Below are 18,385 nucleotides of genomic sequence, written 5' to 3'. Positions count from 1 at the left end.
AAATTCCACGGTTCGTTCCCAGGGTCCGCGATCCTCTCGCGGTGGGCGCCGATGCTGTGACCATTCCTTGGTCACAGTTCGTGCTTCTCTATCTATTCCCTCCCCTTCCTCTTCTCCCCAAGCGGTTGAAGAAGTTCAAGGCAGAAGGGGTGTCAGTCATCCTCATCGCGCCCAGATTGGCCCAGAAGATCTTGGTTCGCGGACATCATGAACCTTCTCGCGGACGCTCCCTGGAGGCTTCCAGACAGATCAGATCTGCTGCCTCGGGGTCTGATTTACCACCCCAATTCTCGGTCGCTCAATTTGACGGCGTGGCCTTTGAGATCGCGGTTCTGAAGGGGTCGGGTTTTTCAGATCGGATAATTCACACCATGATCCGGGCTAGGAAGCCGTCGTCTTCCAGATTATACTATCGAACGTGGAAGGCCTATTTTGGTTAGTGCGAATCCAATCACATCCCGCCTATGTCTTTTTTCACTCCCTTCTGTTCTGGCTTTCCTCCAGGTGGGCCTGGATGCTGGTCTTGCCCTTAGTTTTGTAAAGGGCCAAGTTTCGGCGCTTTCCATTCTTTTCCAGAAAACGTTATCCTCTCGTCCGCAGGTCAAAACTTTTCTGCAGGGGGCAGCTCATGCAGCACCGCCGTATCGGGCTCCCGTGGATCCCTGGGATCTCAATTCAGTCCTAGAAGTCCCACAAGGTCCCCCCTTTGAGCCTCTCAAGGAAGTTTCCCTATCCTTTCTCTCTTGGAAAGTGGTCTTTTTCGTGGCCGTCACTTCCATCCAGCGCGTCTCTGAGTTGGTGGCTCTGTCTTGTCGCCCTCCTTTCTTGGTGATTCACCAGGATAAGGTGGTCCTGCGGCCTCCGCCTTTCTTCCCAAGGTGGTGTCCGTTTTCCACCTAAATGAAGACATCGTTCTATCTTCCTTTTGCCCGGCTCCAATTCATCCCTGGGAAAGCTCCTTGAACAAGCTAGACCAGGTCAGGGCAACGTGGGTCTATTTGGCTAGAATTGCTTTGATCCGGTAGACAAACTCCCGTATTCGTCATTCCAGATGGTGCGCGAAAAGGCCTGCTGGCCTCCAAGCCGACTATTGCTCGCTGGATCAGATCGGCAATCTTGGAGGCTTACCGGGTCAATAACAGAGTGCCTCTCCTCGGGTTAAGGCTCACTCCACCCAGGCAGTGGGCGCCTCGTGGGCCGTGCACCACAGGGGTTCCACGCTGCAGCTTTCCAAGGCTGCAACCTGGTCTTCTGTCCACACGTTTGCGAAATTGTACAGGGTCCACACCTACGCTTCGGCGGATGCCAGCCTAGGCAGAAGGATCTTGCAGGCGGCGGTGGTGAGTTCGCCGATCTAATGGAAGTTTGCTTTTCCCTCTGTGGAGACTGCTTTGGGACGTCCCATGGTTCCTGTGTACCCCAATGAAGCGATGGAGAAAACAGGATTTTTGGGTTGCTTACCGTAAAATCTGTTTCTCGGAGCTTCCAATGGGGGACACAGCACCCTCCCATGTTCTAAAACTCCTGTTATTTGTTCTGTGTCTTATGGTTACAGTTGAGTTGTCTGTTTATTCTCTATTCTGTTGCTTCTCCTACTGCTTTCTCACTAACTGGATATCTTACTTCCTGTCGGTGGGGTGTATACTGCGGAGGAGGAGCTAACTTTTTTATTTGCATAGTGTCAGCCTCCTAGTGGCAGCAGCATACACCCCATGGTTCCTGTGTCCCCCAATAAAGGCTCTGAGAAACAGATTTTACGGTAAGCAACCCAAAAATCCTGTTATTGTCAATAATACATTGTCTAAAAAAAGAGCCCCAGGACGTTCCCGCTCACTGTTCACACTGTGTAGCTGGAGCACATTCTACTTTCACTTTACAAGCTGGCAGACGAGATGCTAAGATCCCGAGCTGTAAGAAACACCAGTTGTAAGCTGTTATCTTTATTCATGAACAAATATATCTTCACTGTTGAACAGCTGGACAGCACACATATTATTCCACTGCCAACATACCCACCCAGCCACCGTGCTGTCCAAGAGCTGTTTACTGGCTAAGTCATGAAAATGACTTCCAAGACCTACGAGAAGGTTGTGAAAAGAGAAACTAGTTCCCATTGCTGCCACTCACTTCAATTTTTAAAGTGTGCCCGAGAGGTGGAATCTCAGCGTGCTCTGTCCGAGTTGAACCCATGACTTCAACAACATTACTATCCACTGAGCCACCATACTGTCTAGATTATTTGTAGGTAGGTTATCAATATGACTACCAGCAGCAATGGCAAGATCATGAAAAAGAAAGCTAGATGCCCAAGGCATCAAATTAGTTAATTGATTTTTAATTTCTGAAGTGTACCTGAGAGGTGGAATCTTACTATTGTTGGTCAGAGTTGAACCAATCACTCCAGTGCTAACCACTGAGCCACTGTATTACCCGGCAACTACCACTGTGCTACACTATAAGCATCACAAAGCCACCACCATGCATCACTGAAGGAATCATGTTATGATTAGGTCACCGTGGAGGATAGCCGGGAAATAAGCTAGGCAACTAGAAAGGTTGGTAACTTAACGGATTGCAGACCCCTAAACCGAACACAACTAGAATTAGCCATGGGACGTACCTACGATGCCCTAGACGCCTCGGCACAGCCAAAGAGTTAACTAAGCCTAATGCAAGAAAGGGGAAAGCTAAACTGCCCCGGAGCAGAAACCCAAAGGAATAGATAGCCCCAAACATATATTGCCAGTGAGACAAGATGAGGCACAAACACAGGCAGAAAATAGAGTAAGCAAATGATGGGGCCCAAACTGTCTGCAGACAGTACCTTTTCTGTCCTGTGCTATCTAATCACGCAAAAAAACTCTAAAAAAAAAAAAAAAAAAAAATCCAACACGTCTGATATGCAAAAATACTGAGGCCACACAACCTCTCCCCCACTAGATCAGCCTTCTGGTGTGAACTGGAAGCAAAACAAAAGATACTGATATAACAGAGGATTAGCAATACTGAACAGACTGACATAAGCTGTGGCATATGGAACGGGGTCCAGCATCGGTCCCAGCAGGGAACAATGCTGAACCCACACAGCAAAGCAGAAAGCAGAGAAAGGCAAAAACTGGATCAAATGCAAAAAGATTCCAGCAAACAACTTATCTGAATGATGCAGGACCAAGCAGGGAACAAGCGGACTTCAAGATGCACAGGAAGAAAACCAAATCACCAGCAACAACTGAGGGAAGCTTGCTCACTTAAATCTTCCCAGTCTGTAACACCTGACTTCCACTCGTCTTCAGGTGATTGACCTCTGTCAACCTGACCATTTCCACTACCCGCAACAAGCACCAGAGGGAGCCCAAACTCAGAAGTCAGGTCAAGAGTGTTCACAACAGAATCAATAAGCTCCCATTATGCTTCACTGTAGACATCCCCAAGCCCCCCGCCATGCTTCAGTGTAGGCAGGGTGTTCCATTCAGTGCATGCTTCATTTTCCCACCTCCAAACAGTACATAATGACACTAACACTTTGGGTATACGGTTTTGACACTGATACCTTGACAATTTTTTTTTTTTTTTTTTTTGAGGTGTGATATTTATACGAGGTCGAGATCTATACTGTCCTGCAGTCCAGAAAATTATCTGCTATAACAATATGTAGTATATAACCGCAGCTCACATGCAAAACCTGCACTGGAGAATAAAGATATGGGACCAGCCGGACACGGTGGTGAACCATCCACTGACCCAGTGCGAGGATAAGGCGGTGTCACGATCCATTTTTGCATTTGTGGCAGCTCTGGTTCCACTTTGATTTAAATGGAGCTTTTTTTCCTTTCAGGACCAGCTGGGGTTAATGTCAGTTTCCCTTGCTGGAGCCCTGCTGCAACTGCAGAGTGGCTAGGTCAGCTGATGTGGGTGGTCACCACTCCCACCGTCCTTTAAATAGTCACCTGATGCATCAGCTGACTGTCGGTGATATAGCATTCTATATTGACAAATCCTGGAGGAAGGAGCTCTCTGGCTGCTATGGTGTTTCAGCTGGTTTCATGGTCTGGGTGCCTTTCTTCTCCTGTGCAGTGCTTTGCAGCAGAGAAGGCTATTAAGCTAAGTTTGGTGTTTTTGTTCTCAGCTGTCTCATGTTTATCACTGTCCCGTGTCACTTCATCTGCAGTCATGATGCTAGCTCCCTTGATGGCCAGCGCACTAGCCAGGGCAGTGCTAGGTGACAGCAAAAGATGAGGTTCCTGACGGCGGTGGGGGGGAAGGACCCACTTAGGGCATTAGGGGAGCCCAGGGTCAGTCTCAGGTGTGAGCAGGAGGTGTCCTTCCCTCATTTCCCTATCAGCAGGCCCTTCTCCCCATTTCCATCCCGTTGTGTGTGATGTGCTGTCCGCTAAGCTAACCCCTGTGGGGTCGCTACATATCGTGACAGGCACCTGCAGGGCGCAACACTTTGTACATGGCATCATACATATGCATTTGCAGGACTGGATTACTTGACATAAATATGGCAAAAATGGTAAACTGGGAAGGAATACCCATTTAATCATTTAATTATTGTGATATCAAACGTTCTGTAGCTTTCTTATATAATCTCTGCTTCAATCCTATCTATCCATAATGCTTCCATCACCATCTACATCATCTATCAGCCATCCATCTTACGGAGCACAGTGCGGCTGTAGAGGACCTGACTGTCGTCTCTCGGGGCCCGTTTCGTCGCTCTTTCTCCCACATCCATTTATACCAGTTTCTCTTTGCTTCTCTTGGCACCGCTGGGCATGAACACGACTGATGGAGATGATCTTGTGGAAGCTGCTACACACCTCTTTCCTACTCATCACATGCGCTGTGTTGTGCACACGCTGCAGCTGGCAATAAGAGGTAGTCTGCAAGAGGGACATGCTGGAGCTCTGATTAGCAAAGTGAGGACATTGGCTATTGCTGCCAGAACCCCTAAAATTGATTCCATCTTGAAGAGACGTGCTGGAAAAGGGGCAATTGTGGATCAAGCCACTCGGTGGGGCAGCACCTATTTAATGATTGATCGATTGCTTGAGCTGAAACCCTTCCTTGTAGATATGGCCGACCCTCAGGTAACACTACATGAAGGTCAATGGACACAGGTGGCTGAATTGAAGGAATTGCATCATCACCCATTTACAGTGACTAAAAAGTTAAAAGCTGAGGATTTAACTCCTGGCATTTTTATAAAGGAGTGGAAGAACTTGCTATTTTGCCTGTCCCAAAGAGGAGGTTTAATCGCAGATGGCATTGCTGCTTCAATGAGTCGGAGAGAGACACCGCTATTAGAAAATAACATTCTTCTGGCAGCTGTTTATGTGGATCCGAGTCATCGTATATTGCTGGACGATCAGCAGCTTACTAAAGGAAAAGAAGCTCTGACTGAAGTAGCAGTTAGGATGAGTGGGCTACAGGACGGCCAAGAGCAGAGGACTCGGGTCCTGCCAGTGCTGCTGCTGCCGTTTCTTCATCCTCATCAGATGAGGAGTTTGATTTCGACAAGTATTTGGACGACATGGAGCAGACCAAGCGTTGCCGCAGGGAAAAAGATTCCACTCCCATAGAAAACACATCAACCATATTTCAACAACATTTGTCACTTGCTCTCAAAGAAGTAGAAGATTTCAATCATTAATCAACACTGACTGCGCACGAGGCAATTCCTCTACACCCTGACATTGTTAGGGATGTTCCATGTGGTTTGCCTCCAACCCAAGTGACTGTAGAGAGGTTGTTCTGTAGCCTTAAAATAATGAGGTCAGATGTGAGGTCCTCTATGGAGGAGGATCTGATGGAGGCGATACTATTCCTCAGAACAAATTCATAGACTGCACACACGTTATTCAGGACGTTTTTGCTGAAAACTGTTTTTTCCCACTTACTGCACAGTGTATAATAAATTGTAAATGTGCAAAAGGTTTCTGTTCTAAAGTTGTATTCTAATAAATATATTAAATGGCTTGATTATTGTCTCATAATGATTAAAATCCTGATGTCACCGCTTTACTACAGTAAATTTATCACTTAAACTTTAAAAACGAGCCATGTATGAGGGAGTCGGAGTTGTGGAAATTGAGGAGTCGGATTCATAGGTTTGGCTTACCGACTCCACAGCCCTGATTTTGTGTGACTGTGGGTTTCCTCCCATGTTCTGAAGACAGACCTGTAGGAGATATGACCCCTGATGGGCGCAGTGATGTCTGTAAAGTGCTGTACAATCAATATGCTTATTTATTATGCTTCATAAGAACGGTCTCACTTTGCACCCATTATTGCCCCGTCAGGACTCGCATCCTATCAGTATGTCTTTGGAAGTGGAGCTGCTCACACTCTGCTCCATTCATTGTTTATGGGACCATCTGGGAAAACAGACCTCTGTTATTTCCCGTAGACAATGAATGCAGTGGAGGATAAGCCCGCGCACCTCTGCTTCATTCAAGAATGGGTTGGATCTAGGACACTTGTGCACCGAGCTCTGGAGACCGTGTCATGGAGATTATTACATGATGTTTTCTAGTACGTGGCCGTGTCAGAAATGTCCCACAGTGAACGGCCGCCCTCGCCAGTCTCTTGTCTGAAAACACGGATACTATAAGCCTTTTGCTCCCATCTCATAACTCAGTGCACAGCCTGCTGTTGCTGGTGGTTAAGCACCCATGGGGCAGCATGGGAACACTGGGGCTTTCTTTTTCTTGTTGCTGTTTTCATTGGTTCAGCTCTGACCAAGAACAATGAGATTCCTCCTCTCAGACACATCTCAGAAAATGAATTCGGTGACCACAAGGGGGAACCTGCTCTTCCTTTTCATGACCTGTCGGTGGGTACTGATAGGCATATTGATGAGCTAGCCATCAGGTAATTCCCAGGCAGCTCAGTGGTTAGTGTGGTTAACTTTCAATGCTTGGGTCCTTAGTTCAATTCTGACTGAGGTTAGAATAATTCTTCCTCACAGGTCTACTTTAGAAATTGCAAATGGACCTGCTCTAGTTTTTTCTGACCTTTCCTTAGGTGCTGAGATTCATATAGATTACTTAGCCAAAGGCTAGTTCTCAGACAGCATGATGGTGCAGTTAGTTGTTAGCACTGCTGCTATCCAACGCTGGTGCCCTGGGTTCAACTCTGACTGAGGACAAGGAGATTCCTCCTCTCAGTTGTACTTTAGAAATTGTAAATGGACCTGCTCTAGTTTTTCCTGATCTTCCTATAAGTGCTGGTAGTAATATCAATGACTTTGCCAAAGGATATCTTCCGAGCAGTACAGTAGCCCAGTGGAAAGCGCTGGTGCTTTGCAGCATGTGAGTCCAGGGTTCTAATCCCACCATGGATGACATCTGCAAGGAGTTTGTATGTTCTCCCTGTGCTCAGGTGGTCTGCCACCCATGCTCCAAAGACATACAGGTAGGGGCTAATGATGGTGTTACCTGTGCAGCATCCAGGAAGGCTGCTTGCCCCCTTCATTGGGCAAGTAGCCCCAGTCCTTATTGGATTAATGTGCTGATACAAGTGATTGGCTTGTATATAAGCAGCTCAGGTGCACCTGAGCTGTCACTTTTTTTTTTTACAAAAGTTTTAACGCAAGACTTTTTAAAAAAAAAAGGGTGACAGCTCAGGTGCACCTGAGCTGCTTATATACAAGCCAATCACATGTATCAGCACATTCATCCAATAAGGACTGGGGATACTTGCCCAATGAAGGGGGCAAGCAGCCCTCCTGGATGCTGCACAGGTAACACCATCAATAGCCCCTACCTGTATGTCTTTGGAGCATGGGTGGCAGACCACCTGAGCACAGGGAGAACATACAAACTCCTTGCAGATGTCATCCATGGTGGGATTAGAACCCTGGACTCACATGCTGCAAAGCACCAGCGCTTTCCACTGGGCTACTGTACTGCTCGGAAGATAACCTTTGGCAAAGTCATTGATATTACTACCAGCACCAATGGGAAGATCAGGAAAAACTAGAGCAGGTCTGTTTGCAATTTCTAAAGTAAAACTGAGAGGTAGAATTACTCAGACCTCAGTCAGAATTGAACAAACTCCTTGCAGATGTCATCCATGGTAGGATTTGAACCCTGGACTCCCATGCTGCAAATCACCAGCGCTTTCCACTGGGCCACCGTGCTGCTCGGAAGATATCCTTTGGCAAAGTCATTGATATTACTACCAGCACCTATGGGAAGATCAGGAAAAACTAGAGCAGGTCTGTTTGCAATTTCTAAAGTAGACCTGTGAGGAGGAATTATGCTAACCTCAGTCAGAGTAGAACCAAGGATCCAAGCATTGAAAGGTAAGGGAGCTATCCAGAGCCACCACAGCATTACCTGCTGGCTAGGTCATCAATATATCTATCAGTACCAACCGACAGGTCATGAAAAGCAAGAGCAGGTTTCATTTGAGGTCTCTGGCTTCATTTTCTAAGATGTGTATGAGAGGAGAAATCTCATTCACCTCAGTCAGAGTTGAACTAAGGACCCAAGTGTAGGATGACAGTGGAGGTAACCACATTAACCACTATGCTGCCCGAGAGTTTAGTTCTGGCCAGATCATTAATAGGACTCTCAGCATTTATGGGAAGGTCAGAAAAAACTAGAGCAGGTTCCATTACAATTACTAAAATACACCTGAGAGGAGGAATCTCATTGTCCTCAGTCAGAGTTGAACCCAGGGCACCAGCACTGGACAGCAGCAGCGCTAACCACTGGGCCATAATATTGCCTGAGTCCACACCTCTTGGTAAGTCATCTATATGACATCTGGCACCTATGGGAAGATCAGGAAAAACAGACATAGCCGCCCAACACATCTAACCAATCTGTTCATTGATTTCAATTTCTAAAGAGAAGTAGAAAACGGGGTCGGACTGGCAATTCTGGAAAATGCCTGAAAGTCCTGTCTGGTCGTGGGCTGCCTTGTCTGCTATGTTGTTATCAGAATCGGTGTTCTCAGGTTCCCATACTGTTAAGAGCTGTGATGGAGCACAAAGTCGCTGACTCCCATCACTGACCCCAGCAGGCCACAGGTATCATTAGAAATATTGGTCTTGTAGAAAATCTTCCTTTCCTCCATCCAGGGTAATATTAGTAATGTATCCCATCTGGTTCATGGGGACGAGGACAACATGGGCCTGTGTGATTTCAAATGCCAGGACTGAATTTCAGCCCCAGGCCGTACCTGCACTTACCCCATGTGCAGGGCAGTACCGTAGATAAGGTATCCGTGGTAACAGCTAACTGTCACATGAATGGCTGTAATCACGGATAGCTAAGCTACTACAATGCCCTGTACATGGGGTAAGCAGCATAGCGAATCAGAAGAACTATACTACCTTTCTAATTGGATGTATTTGCTATTATTACACCTATTACATACTGGGATAGGATCTTTGAGATGGGAGTACCCCTTTTAACGATCCCCTCATTTGTTAGTGACCCTCAGCAAGTGGGATTTGGTCGCCCAGCGTCTCACGGTGCTTTTCTACAAGTTTTCGGAGCTTCTGCACCAGGTGCAAGTTTTCCTGTGGCGGCTCCTTGAGCTCCATGTGATGAAGCTCGTGGCCCTGTACAGCGTTTGGGTGGCCCTGCAGGAGGTGAGCAGAACTTAATAAGAAATTTACATCTTCTTATCGCTGGTGCTACAGAACAAGTAAACGTCGTCTTTTCTTTTCATCAGGTAACTGTAATGAATTTCCTCTTTGTGATCCTGTGGGCATTCGCTGTTCCGTTTTCTCGCTTCCACCACATGGCTTCTTGCCTCTGTACCATCTGGACGTCCATAATCATTGTGTGTAAGATGCTGTATCAGCTCACCATAGTGAGCCCCGAGGACTACTCTGTGAACTGCACACAGGTGAGTGCAAGCTGGTGTACTCTGCTACTATATAAAGGGGATGATGGTGGCACAGTGGCCCGAAATTCTGCTCCGTTGATCTACCAGATCCGTTCCTCGGCCCCCTCTGATTTGAGGTTTAACTTCTGATGCCTGGGGCAATTTGCTTATTGAAGGGAATGCTGAACTGTGCCGGCTAAAAAAAAAAAAAAAAAAAAAATGGAGGGGGCAAGGTACTTACCATGGCATTGAGGCCCCTTCAATCAGCTGTTCATAAGGATTAGGCATAAAGACCACAAATCTGTTTTACAAGTAAAGTGCAAAGTGACGTTTCTTTACTTCTATCATGTTGGTTTTCCTTATTGAAAATCTGTATATTAATATTTCTGAAATAAACGGTGGTCAGGACACATCCAAGATAATTGATTCAGCTAATTTTTAATTCTTATCGTTTAGCCACTTCCCAACGGCACCAATCTCCTGGAGGAAGAGATCCAAGACTCCGTATTGTACCGTGGACCAGTTGATCCCGCTAATTGGTTTGGGATTCGCAAAGGTCATCCAAATTTAGGATACATCCAGGTACCCATCCTTAATAAAACTTAGACTAGAACTTTTCTTTTTCTCTTAAAATTACATTTTATATAAACATATATTCTATACTAGAGACATTACTTTCCCAATGTACTTCTGTGACCCCAAATGATTACCTATCCATTATCACATATTAACTAGGAGTGCCCGAGGCACAGAAGTGCCCCATTCTGGCGATTCTGCCACACCAGTCTAAAAATTATACCCTATTGTATAGGTGATAATTTTTGTACACAGGAATAACCCTCCATTACACAAAGTGGGAAGCATCTCTGGAGAACCATCCTGAAATATCTGTTTACATATTTTCTGTAAAACTTTAACTACATTTTTTTTTTTACATATTCTTGTGTCCACAGAATCACTTACAGGTCCTTGTTTTGCTGACGTTTGAGGCCATCGTGTACCGCCATCAAACCTTTTATCGTAAGCGATACCAACTGGAGGTACCGCGAAACCAGACCGTGTTCCCGGACGTGTGGCGAGAACATCTCGATCAAAGTCTACTCAACTGCATCAAATATTTTATTAACTATTTCTTCTATAAATTTGGCCTGGAGGTATGGCTGTGCCTTATCGCAGCTCGGTCTCATGACCATTTTTTTTTTCTGTACTTATCTTATATCTTTTTCTTTGCAATCTCAGATCTGCTTCCTCTTAACCGTGAATGTAATCGGTCAGCGTATGAACTTCATGGTTATCTTCCACGGTTGCTGGCTGATTGTAATCTTGACCCGGCGACAGAGAGCGAAGATAGCAAAAGTGTGGCCGAAGTACTGCTTGTTTCTTATCTTCTTCCTCCTCTGGCAGTACGTGCTGTGTCTGGGTATACCGCCTGTGCTCTGCATTGGTAAGTACGGTTCTGCCATACGGCATCCTAAAACATCCTATGGCAGTCGTTAACATGTCCTTTTTTTATGTATTCACTGACAGAATATCCCTGGAGATGGGATAAATTTGTTCCTGTCAACTCTGCCTTGATAAAATGGATGTATCTTCCAGACTTCTACACTCCTCCCAACGCTACCAACCTAATCAGTAAGTTAGGTCGCTGAATGTATAACCAAAGGTGTACTTGCTACTGTCAAGTAACGCTTATTATCTCTCATCAATGTCCACATCCCAACCGGCTCCAGAAGTGTCTGTAAAGTGTAGACCCACGAGAACATTGATAAAACCTGAATCAATCCATCATGTTCTGCGTTGGACCGTGCAGAAGTGGCATTGATATCTTAGACAGCTTTACTCCTGCGCTATGACCTATCCAAAAGATGCGCCATAAATATTCAATTGGTGGAAGTCTCGCTTATTTTCAGAGCAGAGTTGCCCCCTAATCCCATGTGTCAACTTTTGTTGAGGACCATGGACATGTATGTGAAGCACGCTCCATTTAGATGTATGGGAGTTCCAAAACAACCATCACTCGTGGCGCCATCAGAGCAGGGTATCTGAGACCCCTTTTTTTATTAGACCACTCTTTCTATCTACTTATACTTAGTTTGCTTAAATCCCTTGTTCCTTTCCTCGCATGTTTCATCTGCAATGGAGACTTTCTTTACTTAATAAATGAGCATGTTCCAGATCTGTTTCCATCACGAGCCCTTGCGGTGTCCACTTTGTGCATTCAGTATCCCCTTCATCCTTTTGGAATACAGAACATATCCGGCCTATGTGTATTTAGGAATCGGCAGGTTTACCCCCCTCTTTGTAACCAGAGGATCAGTACACTTCAAAGTGAGTTTTGACTATTCAGTGTCCAAGCCAATAAAACAGGAGGAGGCCATAGTTCCTTGAAGTTCTGCCAATTTCTATTGTTCCTTTTATGCTCCAGGTTGTCTTCTCCAACATTCTTTATTTTTATACTGCTGACCTTCTTCTATTGCAGGTGACTTTCTCCTGCTGCTGTGTGTGTCCCAACAGTGGAAAGTATTTGTTAACGAAAAGAAGGAGGAGTGGTACACCGTGGCCGGGGAGAACACCGAGCAGATAGAATTTCCCGGGGACAGACCCAACTTGGCCCCAAACTTCATCAACTGTCGGTGAGATCCTTAACCTGTCATCCAGTAAAGCAAAACTCCCAGTAAATTAGTAATTTTGGGTTTTACATGAGGAATCGGCGCGTGACACCACTGCAAAAAAAAATAATTCATAAAGCGGGTCATGCACCCGTCTCCCCCACCATAGCCCCTTTCTCGTTCGCCTTATTGGGGGACACAGAGACCATGGGGGTGTATGCTGCTGCCACTAGGAGGCTGACACTATGCACAAAAAAGGTTAGCTCCTCCTCCGCAGTGTACACCCCACCGACCGGCAGGGAATTCCTCAGTTTAGCTTAGTGTCAGTAGGAGGTGGACACGGGTCTTTCAATAGACCCCTATCTACCTCGTCGTGCGTCGTTCCTTTACAGGTTCTACGGGAGTGATACTGAGTGAAAAGTCACATCTGTTCTCCCACATGGAGTCTGCGAGTACGGCGTGTACTGCCACCCCGTATCCTTGCAGTTCTCCGCGGCAGGACCAGCCAGACGGACGCCGACACCAAGACGTGCCAGCGACTCCAGGGGTCCTTGTCGCCAGTCTCCCTCCCACTCGCCTACCAGAGCCTGTCGGTTGGATGAGACGCAGGAGTTCTTCAGTCCCAGGTAACGGATCGGGGATGGGTGAGTATGGATTTTTTATTTTTATTTACCTGCCTGCCCATTCCCGACGGACAGGGGGTGCGCCTCTTCAATGGCACAGGGAGCGGGCGCTGCGGTCGCTCGCAGTCGCCCTACGCCCATAGGCACACCATGCTCCATATTGCTGGCCCCCGCGTTCCCCCCTTCCCTCCCCCCTTTCTGGGGACAGGGAGTACAGGGCCTCTTCCTCTCCTTCTTCCCTTGGACACAGCGTCCTTTTTCCGACCTCCGCGCCGACCCCCTGCTGACAGGCGGCCGCCGCAACTAATTTAGGCCCCGGCTTTAGTTCGGGCCTACCGCAGCGTCGCGGCCCCGCCCCCCGCCCCTTTCTTCTAAGCGGGCTTCTCTCCCGCTCTTCCCAGGCCCTCCCACCGCCTGTCCTTCACCTGCCCAGCCTGCTATTGGCCAGAGGGCAGAGAGTTTTAACCCTGTGGTGTGCTCCGCCCTCCCTCCTCTCCTGGACGCACGCTCTTTCTCAGGCAGGCGCCATTTTCCCAGCCTGTCAGCCGGACACCAGCTCGTCACCGGATATCACCATCTGCCAGCTGGTTTTTCGCTCAGGTGGTCTGTCGGCCGGATTTCGATCTGACCCGCATCCACTGACAGGTCGCAGAGCATCGCTTCTGGGGACACCGGACCGTGAGTAGCTCTGCACTGCAGACTGACCCTTCTCCGCCCTCTGTCCCCCAACCTTCCGGCACTACCTCAGCTTTTCACTATGTCTAACTTCAGCCTGACGCCATCCAGGGGCCATCTACTGCCCCAGGTGAGGGTGAACCCCCCCACGCCTGGCTGGGCCTCCTCTCTATCTCAATCAGTGGCAGACCTCACCAAGGTGTCTCAGTCCCTGGTGACCGTTCTGGATACGTTGCCCCTGGACTCTTCGGCAGGGCCAAGCAGGTCCCAAGTTATTCCATCTGAGTCAGCCAGCGTTAGTCGCAAAAGACCCAGCCGGAATCCTCTCCTCGCCCCATCTCACCGCATAGCCCTTCTCAGCAGCCTCCCACTCGGGCCTCCTCTCCCGAGTCAGGTGAAGCGCTTTCGGACAGGTCATCTGAGGGGATTTTAGAGCTGGATTCAGACCAGGATGCAAACATGAAGTTCACAGTGCAGAACCTCATTGCAGCGATCCATCATACCTTCGATATTGCTGACTCCCCTGCGAAATCCTCAGATCAGGAGGTTTCGTTCAGACGGGCAGAAACTCCCTCCAGGGTATTTCCTTTCCATTCCGAGTTTGGAAAGATTTTTACCAGGGAAAGAGAGGATCCGACCAGACGCTTTCAAAGAGGAAAGCGTCTCGGCGTACTCTATCCATTCGCTAAGGAGCTCACGGACAACTGGTCTGCTTCTCCCTCGGTGGATCCGCCCGTGTCCAGGCTTTCCAATAATACGGTTCTCCCGCTTTCAGGTGTGGCGTCCCTAAAGGATTCTAATGACAGGATTATAGAATCCCTGGCGAAGTCTGCCTTCGAAGCGGCTTCAGCGGCGGTATGTCCAAGCTTGGCTTCTTCCTGGGCAGCAAAGGCCATAGCCACGTGGGCAGACTACCTTCGTCAGGGCATCTTGGATAAAGCGCAACCGGAGCGTTTGGCCGATCTCGCCAATCAGATCTTCCATGCGGGGGTCTATCTTCTTTCCGCTTCCTTGGATGCCGCTTCCTTGGATGCCGCATCCTGCGCAGTTCAGGCGTCAAGCAACGTAGTTGCAATTCGACGTACAATTTGGCTAAAGGCCTGGCAAGCGGACTTGTCTTCTAAAAAGTCCCTCACTAACCTGCCTTTTCAGGGGGTGCGCCTCTTTGGGTCCCAATCGGACCAGATTATTAAGGACACCTCTGGAGGCACGAGTTCACTCCTCCCTCAGTCCAAGCCTCGCAGTCCTCCACTAAGGCGTCAGTTTCGACCCTTTCGGGCTTTCCGCTGTTTCAATACGGCAGACAACTCCAACCATCAGAGACCGCAGGCTCGCCAGGATAGAAAGTTTCCTTCAGACCCACTCCTTCCTGGTGATCCCACTCTTCCCAGGGCAGACCGTCCAGATCTAGATCTGGACGGTCTACTTCAGCATGACTATCGTCGGGCACTCGAGGGGTCCTTCCAATTGGGAGATCGGCTTCCTTCAGGGACGTTTGGCTGGCCTCCGTAGAGGAAGCTTGGGTCAGGGAGGTCGTATCCTCAGGATACAAGATAGAGTTCGTCTCTCTTCCACGGGATCGTTTCTTCGAATCCCAGCCTCCAAAAGATCCAGCCTTGATCTCTGGGTTCTCTACGGCTATCGCCTCTCTCCTCAGTTCCGGGGTGATTGTGCCCTTTCCCGAATCGGAGCGCTTCACAAGGTTCTATTCGAACCTGTTTGTAGTGCCGAAAAAAAACAAAACAAAACAAAAAAAAAAAAAACGGCGCAGCTCGACCCATCTTGGTTCTCAAGCCGCTCAACAAGAGGGTCTGCCTTCGCCACTTCCGCATGGAGTCGCTTCGCTCGGTCATCGCTTCCATGGAGGAGCAGGAATTCATGTGCTCAATAGACATCCAAGATGCCTATTTACATGTTCCAATTTTCTCCGGACATCAGAAGTTACTGCGTCTCGCGATTCGGCAGCACCACTACCAGTTCGTCGCACTGCCCTTCGGTCTTGCCACCGCTCCCAGAGTCTTCACTAAGATCATGGCTGCGTTGTTGGCTTCATTGAAGGTCAGAGGTCTCGTTCTTTTCCCGTACCTCGACGATATTCTGATCAAAGCTCCCTCATTTCAACAGGCTCACCAAAGTTTGTCAATCGTCCTGGACACTCTTTCCAATTTCGGGTGGATCATCAACAGGAAAAAGTCCTCTCTGATTCCTACCCAACCTCTGGTCTTTCTAGGCGGCCTACGGTTCGACACTCGTCGGTCAAGGGTCTTTCTCCCACAAGAGAAGATTCTCTCCCTGCAGCAGGAAGTACGATCGCTGCAGATCACACGACTCCCGTCCCTCCGTAAAGCCATGAGGGTCCTGGGAAAGATGGTGGCGGCGATAGAGGCAGTTCCCTTTGTCCAATTTCACGCCAGACCTCTCCTGCAGGCCATTCTGTCGAGGTGGAACAGATCGCCTCTGTCCCTGGATTGCCCTGTTCATCTTTCATACCGGATCAAGCGGTCCCTCAACTGGTGGTTGACGTCGCCTCTCATTCTATCGGGTCGTTCCTTTCTTCCCATTCACTGGCAGATAGTAACAGCAGATGCCAGTCTCCTCGGCTGGGGGGGCAGTGTTCCGCAACCACACGGTTCAGGGCCGATGGTCGGATCGGGATTCAGCTCTGCCGATCAACGTCCTAGAGATTCGAGCGATCCATCTGGCTCTCGTTCACTGTGAGAAACTCCTCAAGGGACTGTCTGTCCGGATTCAGACAATGCCACAGCGGTGGCGTATGTCAACCGCCAAGGGGGGACACAGAGTGTCTCAGCTCTGGCGGAGGTGTCCAAGATTCTTCTTTGGGCGGAGATCTCCGTTCCGACAATCTCCGCGGTACACATTCCCGGCGTAGACAACTGGACCGCCGATTTTCTCAGCCGGGAGGGCCTCGCGGCGGGGGAGTGGTCCCTACATCCGGAGGTGTTTCTTCTGCTCTTCCGTCGGTGGGGCACCCCGGACGTAGACCTCCTGGCGTCTCGCCTCAACAGGAAAGTCCCACAGTTTGTTTCCAGGTCTCGAGACACTCTGGCAGTGGGCGCCGACACTCTGGCCGTTCCTTGGTCGCAGTTCGAACTCCCCTACCTGTTCCCTCCCCTGCCTCTTCTGCCCAAGCTGTTGAAGAAGATCAAGGCAGAAGGAATTCCAGTCATTCTCCTTGCCCCGAATTGGCCCAGAAGGTCTTGGTTCGCGGACATTGTCAACCTTCTCGCAAACGCCCCCTGGAAGCTTCCAGGCAGAACAGATCTGCTGTCTCAAGGTCCGATTTGCCACCCCAATTCTCGGCCGCTCATTTTAACGGCGTTGCTGTTGAGACCGAGGTTTTGAAACAAGCAGGATTTTCCAACCAAGTAATTCAGGCCATGATCCGAGCCAGAAAGCCATCTTCTTCCAAGATCTACTACCGTACTTGGAAGGCCTATTTCACTTGGTGTGAGTCCTATGGCTTCGCGCCCATGTCTTTTTCGCTCCCTTCAATCCTAGCGTTTCTTCAGGCAGGACTGGATGCGGGGCTTACCCTCAGTTCCTTGAAAGGTCAGGTTTCGGCACTGTCCATTTTGTTTCAAAAGACGTTGGCTTCCTGTCCTCAGGTCAAGACCTTTCTTCAGGGCGTGGCTCACACAGTTCCGCCGTACCGGGCGCCCGTGGATCCATGGGACCTTAATCTGGTTCTAGGGGTTCTGCAAGGTCCTCCCTTTGAACCTATCAGAGATATTTCCCTTTCTCTCCTTTCTTGGAAGGTAGCCTTTCTGGTGGCCATCACTTCCGTCCGGCGCGTGTCGGAATTGGCAGCTCTTTCTTGCCAATCTCCCTTCCTGGTACTTCACCATGATAAGGTGGTTCTACAGCCTCCGCCCTCTTTCCATTCGAAGGTGGTGTCTTCGTTTCACCTCAAGGAGGAGATCGTTCTGCCGTCCTTCTGTCCGAGTCCCGCTCATTCCCGAGAGCGGTCCTTCAACAAGCTGGATCTGGTTAGGGCGATAAGGGTCTATCTGTCTAGGACGACTCCCTTCCGAAAGACAGTCGCTTTTCATTATTCCAGACGGGGCGCGGAAAGGTCTCCCGGCGTCAAAGGCCACTGTTGCTCGCTGGATCAAATCGGCAATTTTGGAAGCCTACCGAGTTAAGCGTCGCGGAGCCCCTCCGGGATCAGGGCCCACTCTACTCGGGCAGTGGGTGCCTCCTGGGCGGTACGCCACAGAGCTTCTGTGCTGCAGCTTTGCAAAGCTGCATCCTGCTCATCGGTTCACACGTTTGTGAAATGCTGCAGAGTCCACACCTACGCTTCGGCGGATGCCAGCCTAGGTAGAAGGATTCTGCAGGCGGAGGTGGTGAGTCCGCTGGCCTGATGGAAGTTTGTTTCCCACCCCAGGGACTGCTTTGGGACGTCCCATGGTCTCTGTGTCCCCCAATAAGGCGAACGAGAAAACAGGATTTTTAAGTTGCTTACCGTAAAATCTGTTTCTCGGAGCCTTCATTGGGGGACACAGCACCCTCCCAAGTTCTACAACTCCTGTCCTTATGTTTGTTGGTTATTTACAGTTGAGTTGTCTGTTCTGTTTTTCAATCTATTCTGTTGCTTCTCCTACTGCT

At 48.9% G+C, this 18,385-nt stretch overlaps 1 protein-coding gene across 4 annotated transcripts in view; it reads left to right on the top strand.

Annotated features, from left to right (window-relative positions):
- The window catches only part of PIEZO1 (piezo type mechanosensitive ion channel component 1 (Er blood group)), a 156,727-nt gene that overhangs the window by 103,532 nt on the left and 34,810 nt on the right, over window positions 1-18,385 (top strand). For all 4 annotated transcript variants that reach the window (XM_073583269.1, XM_073583277.1, XM_073583261.1 and 1 more), the window contains exons 18-24: window positions 9,450-9,610; window positions 9,694-9,870; window positions 10,306-10,431; window positions 10,803-11,003; window positions 11,089-11,293; window positions 11,377-11,481; window positions 12,329-12,482. In XM_073583269.1, the coding sequence (XP_073439370.1) occupies window positions 9,450-9,610; window positions 9,694-9,870; window positions 10,306-10,431; window positions 10,803-11,003; window positions 11,089-11,293; window positions 11,377-11,481; window positions 12,329-12,482 (1,129 nt within the window). The remainder of the gene's footprint in view (window positions 1-9,449; window positions 9,611-9,693; window positions 9,871-10,305; window positions 10,432-10,802; window positions 11,004-11,088; window positions 11,294-11,376; window positions 11,482-12,328; window positions 12,483-18,385) is intronic.

Source organism: Dendrobates tinctorius, unplaced genomic scaffold (assembly GCF_039654945.1).
Source record: "Dendrobates tinctorius isolate UK_male_01 unplaced genomic scaffold, ASM3965494v1 ptg000009l, whole genome shotgun sequence".
NCBI lineage: Eukaryota > Metazoa > Chordata > Amphibia > Anura > Dendrobatidae > Dendrobates > Dendrobates tinctorius.
Note: the sequence above shows the minus strand (reverse complement) of the source record. Positions and strands in the feature narration are given on the sequence as shown.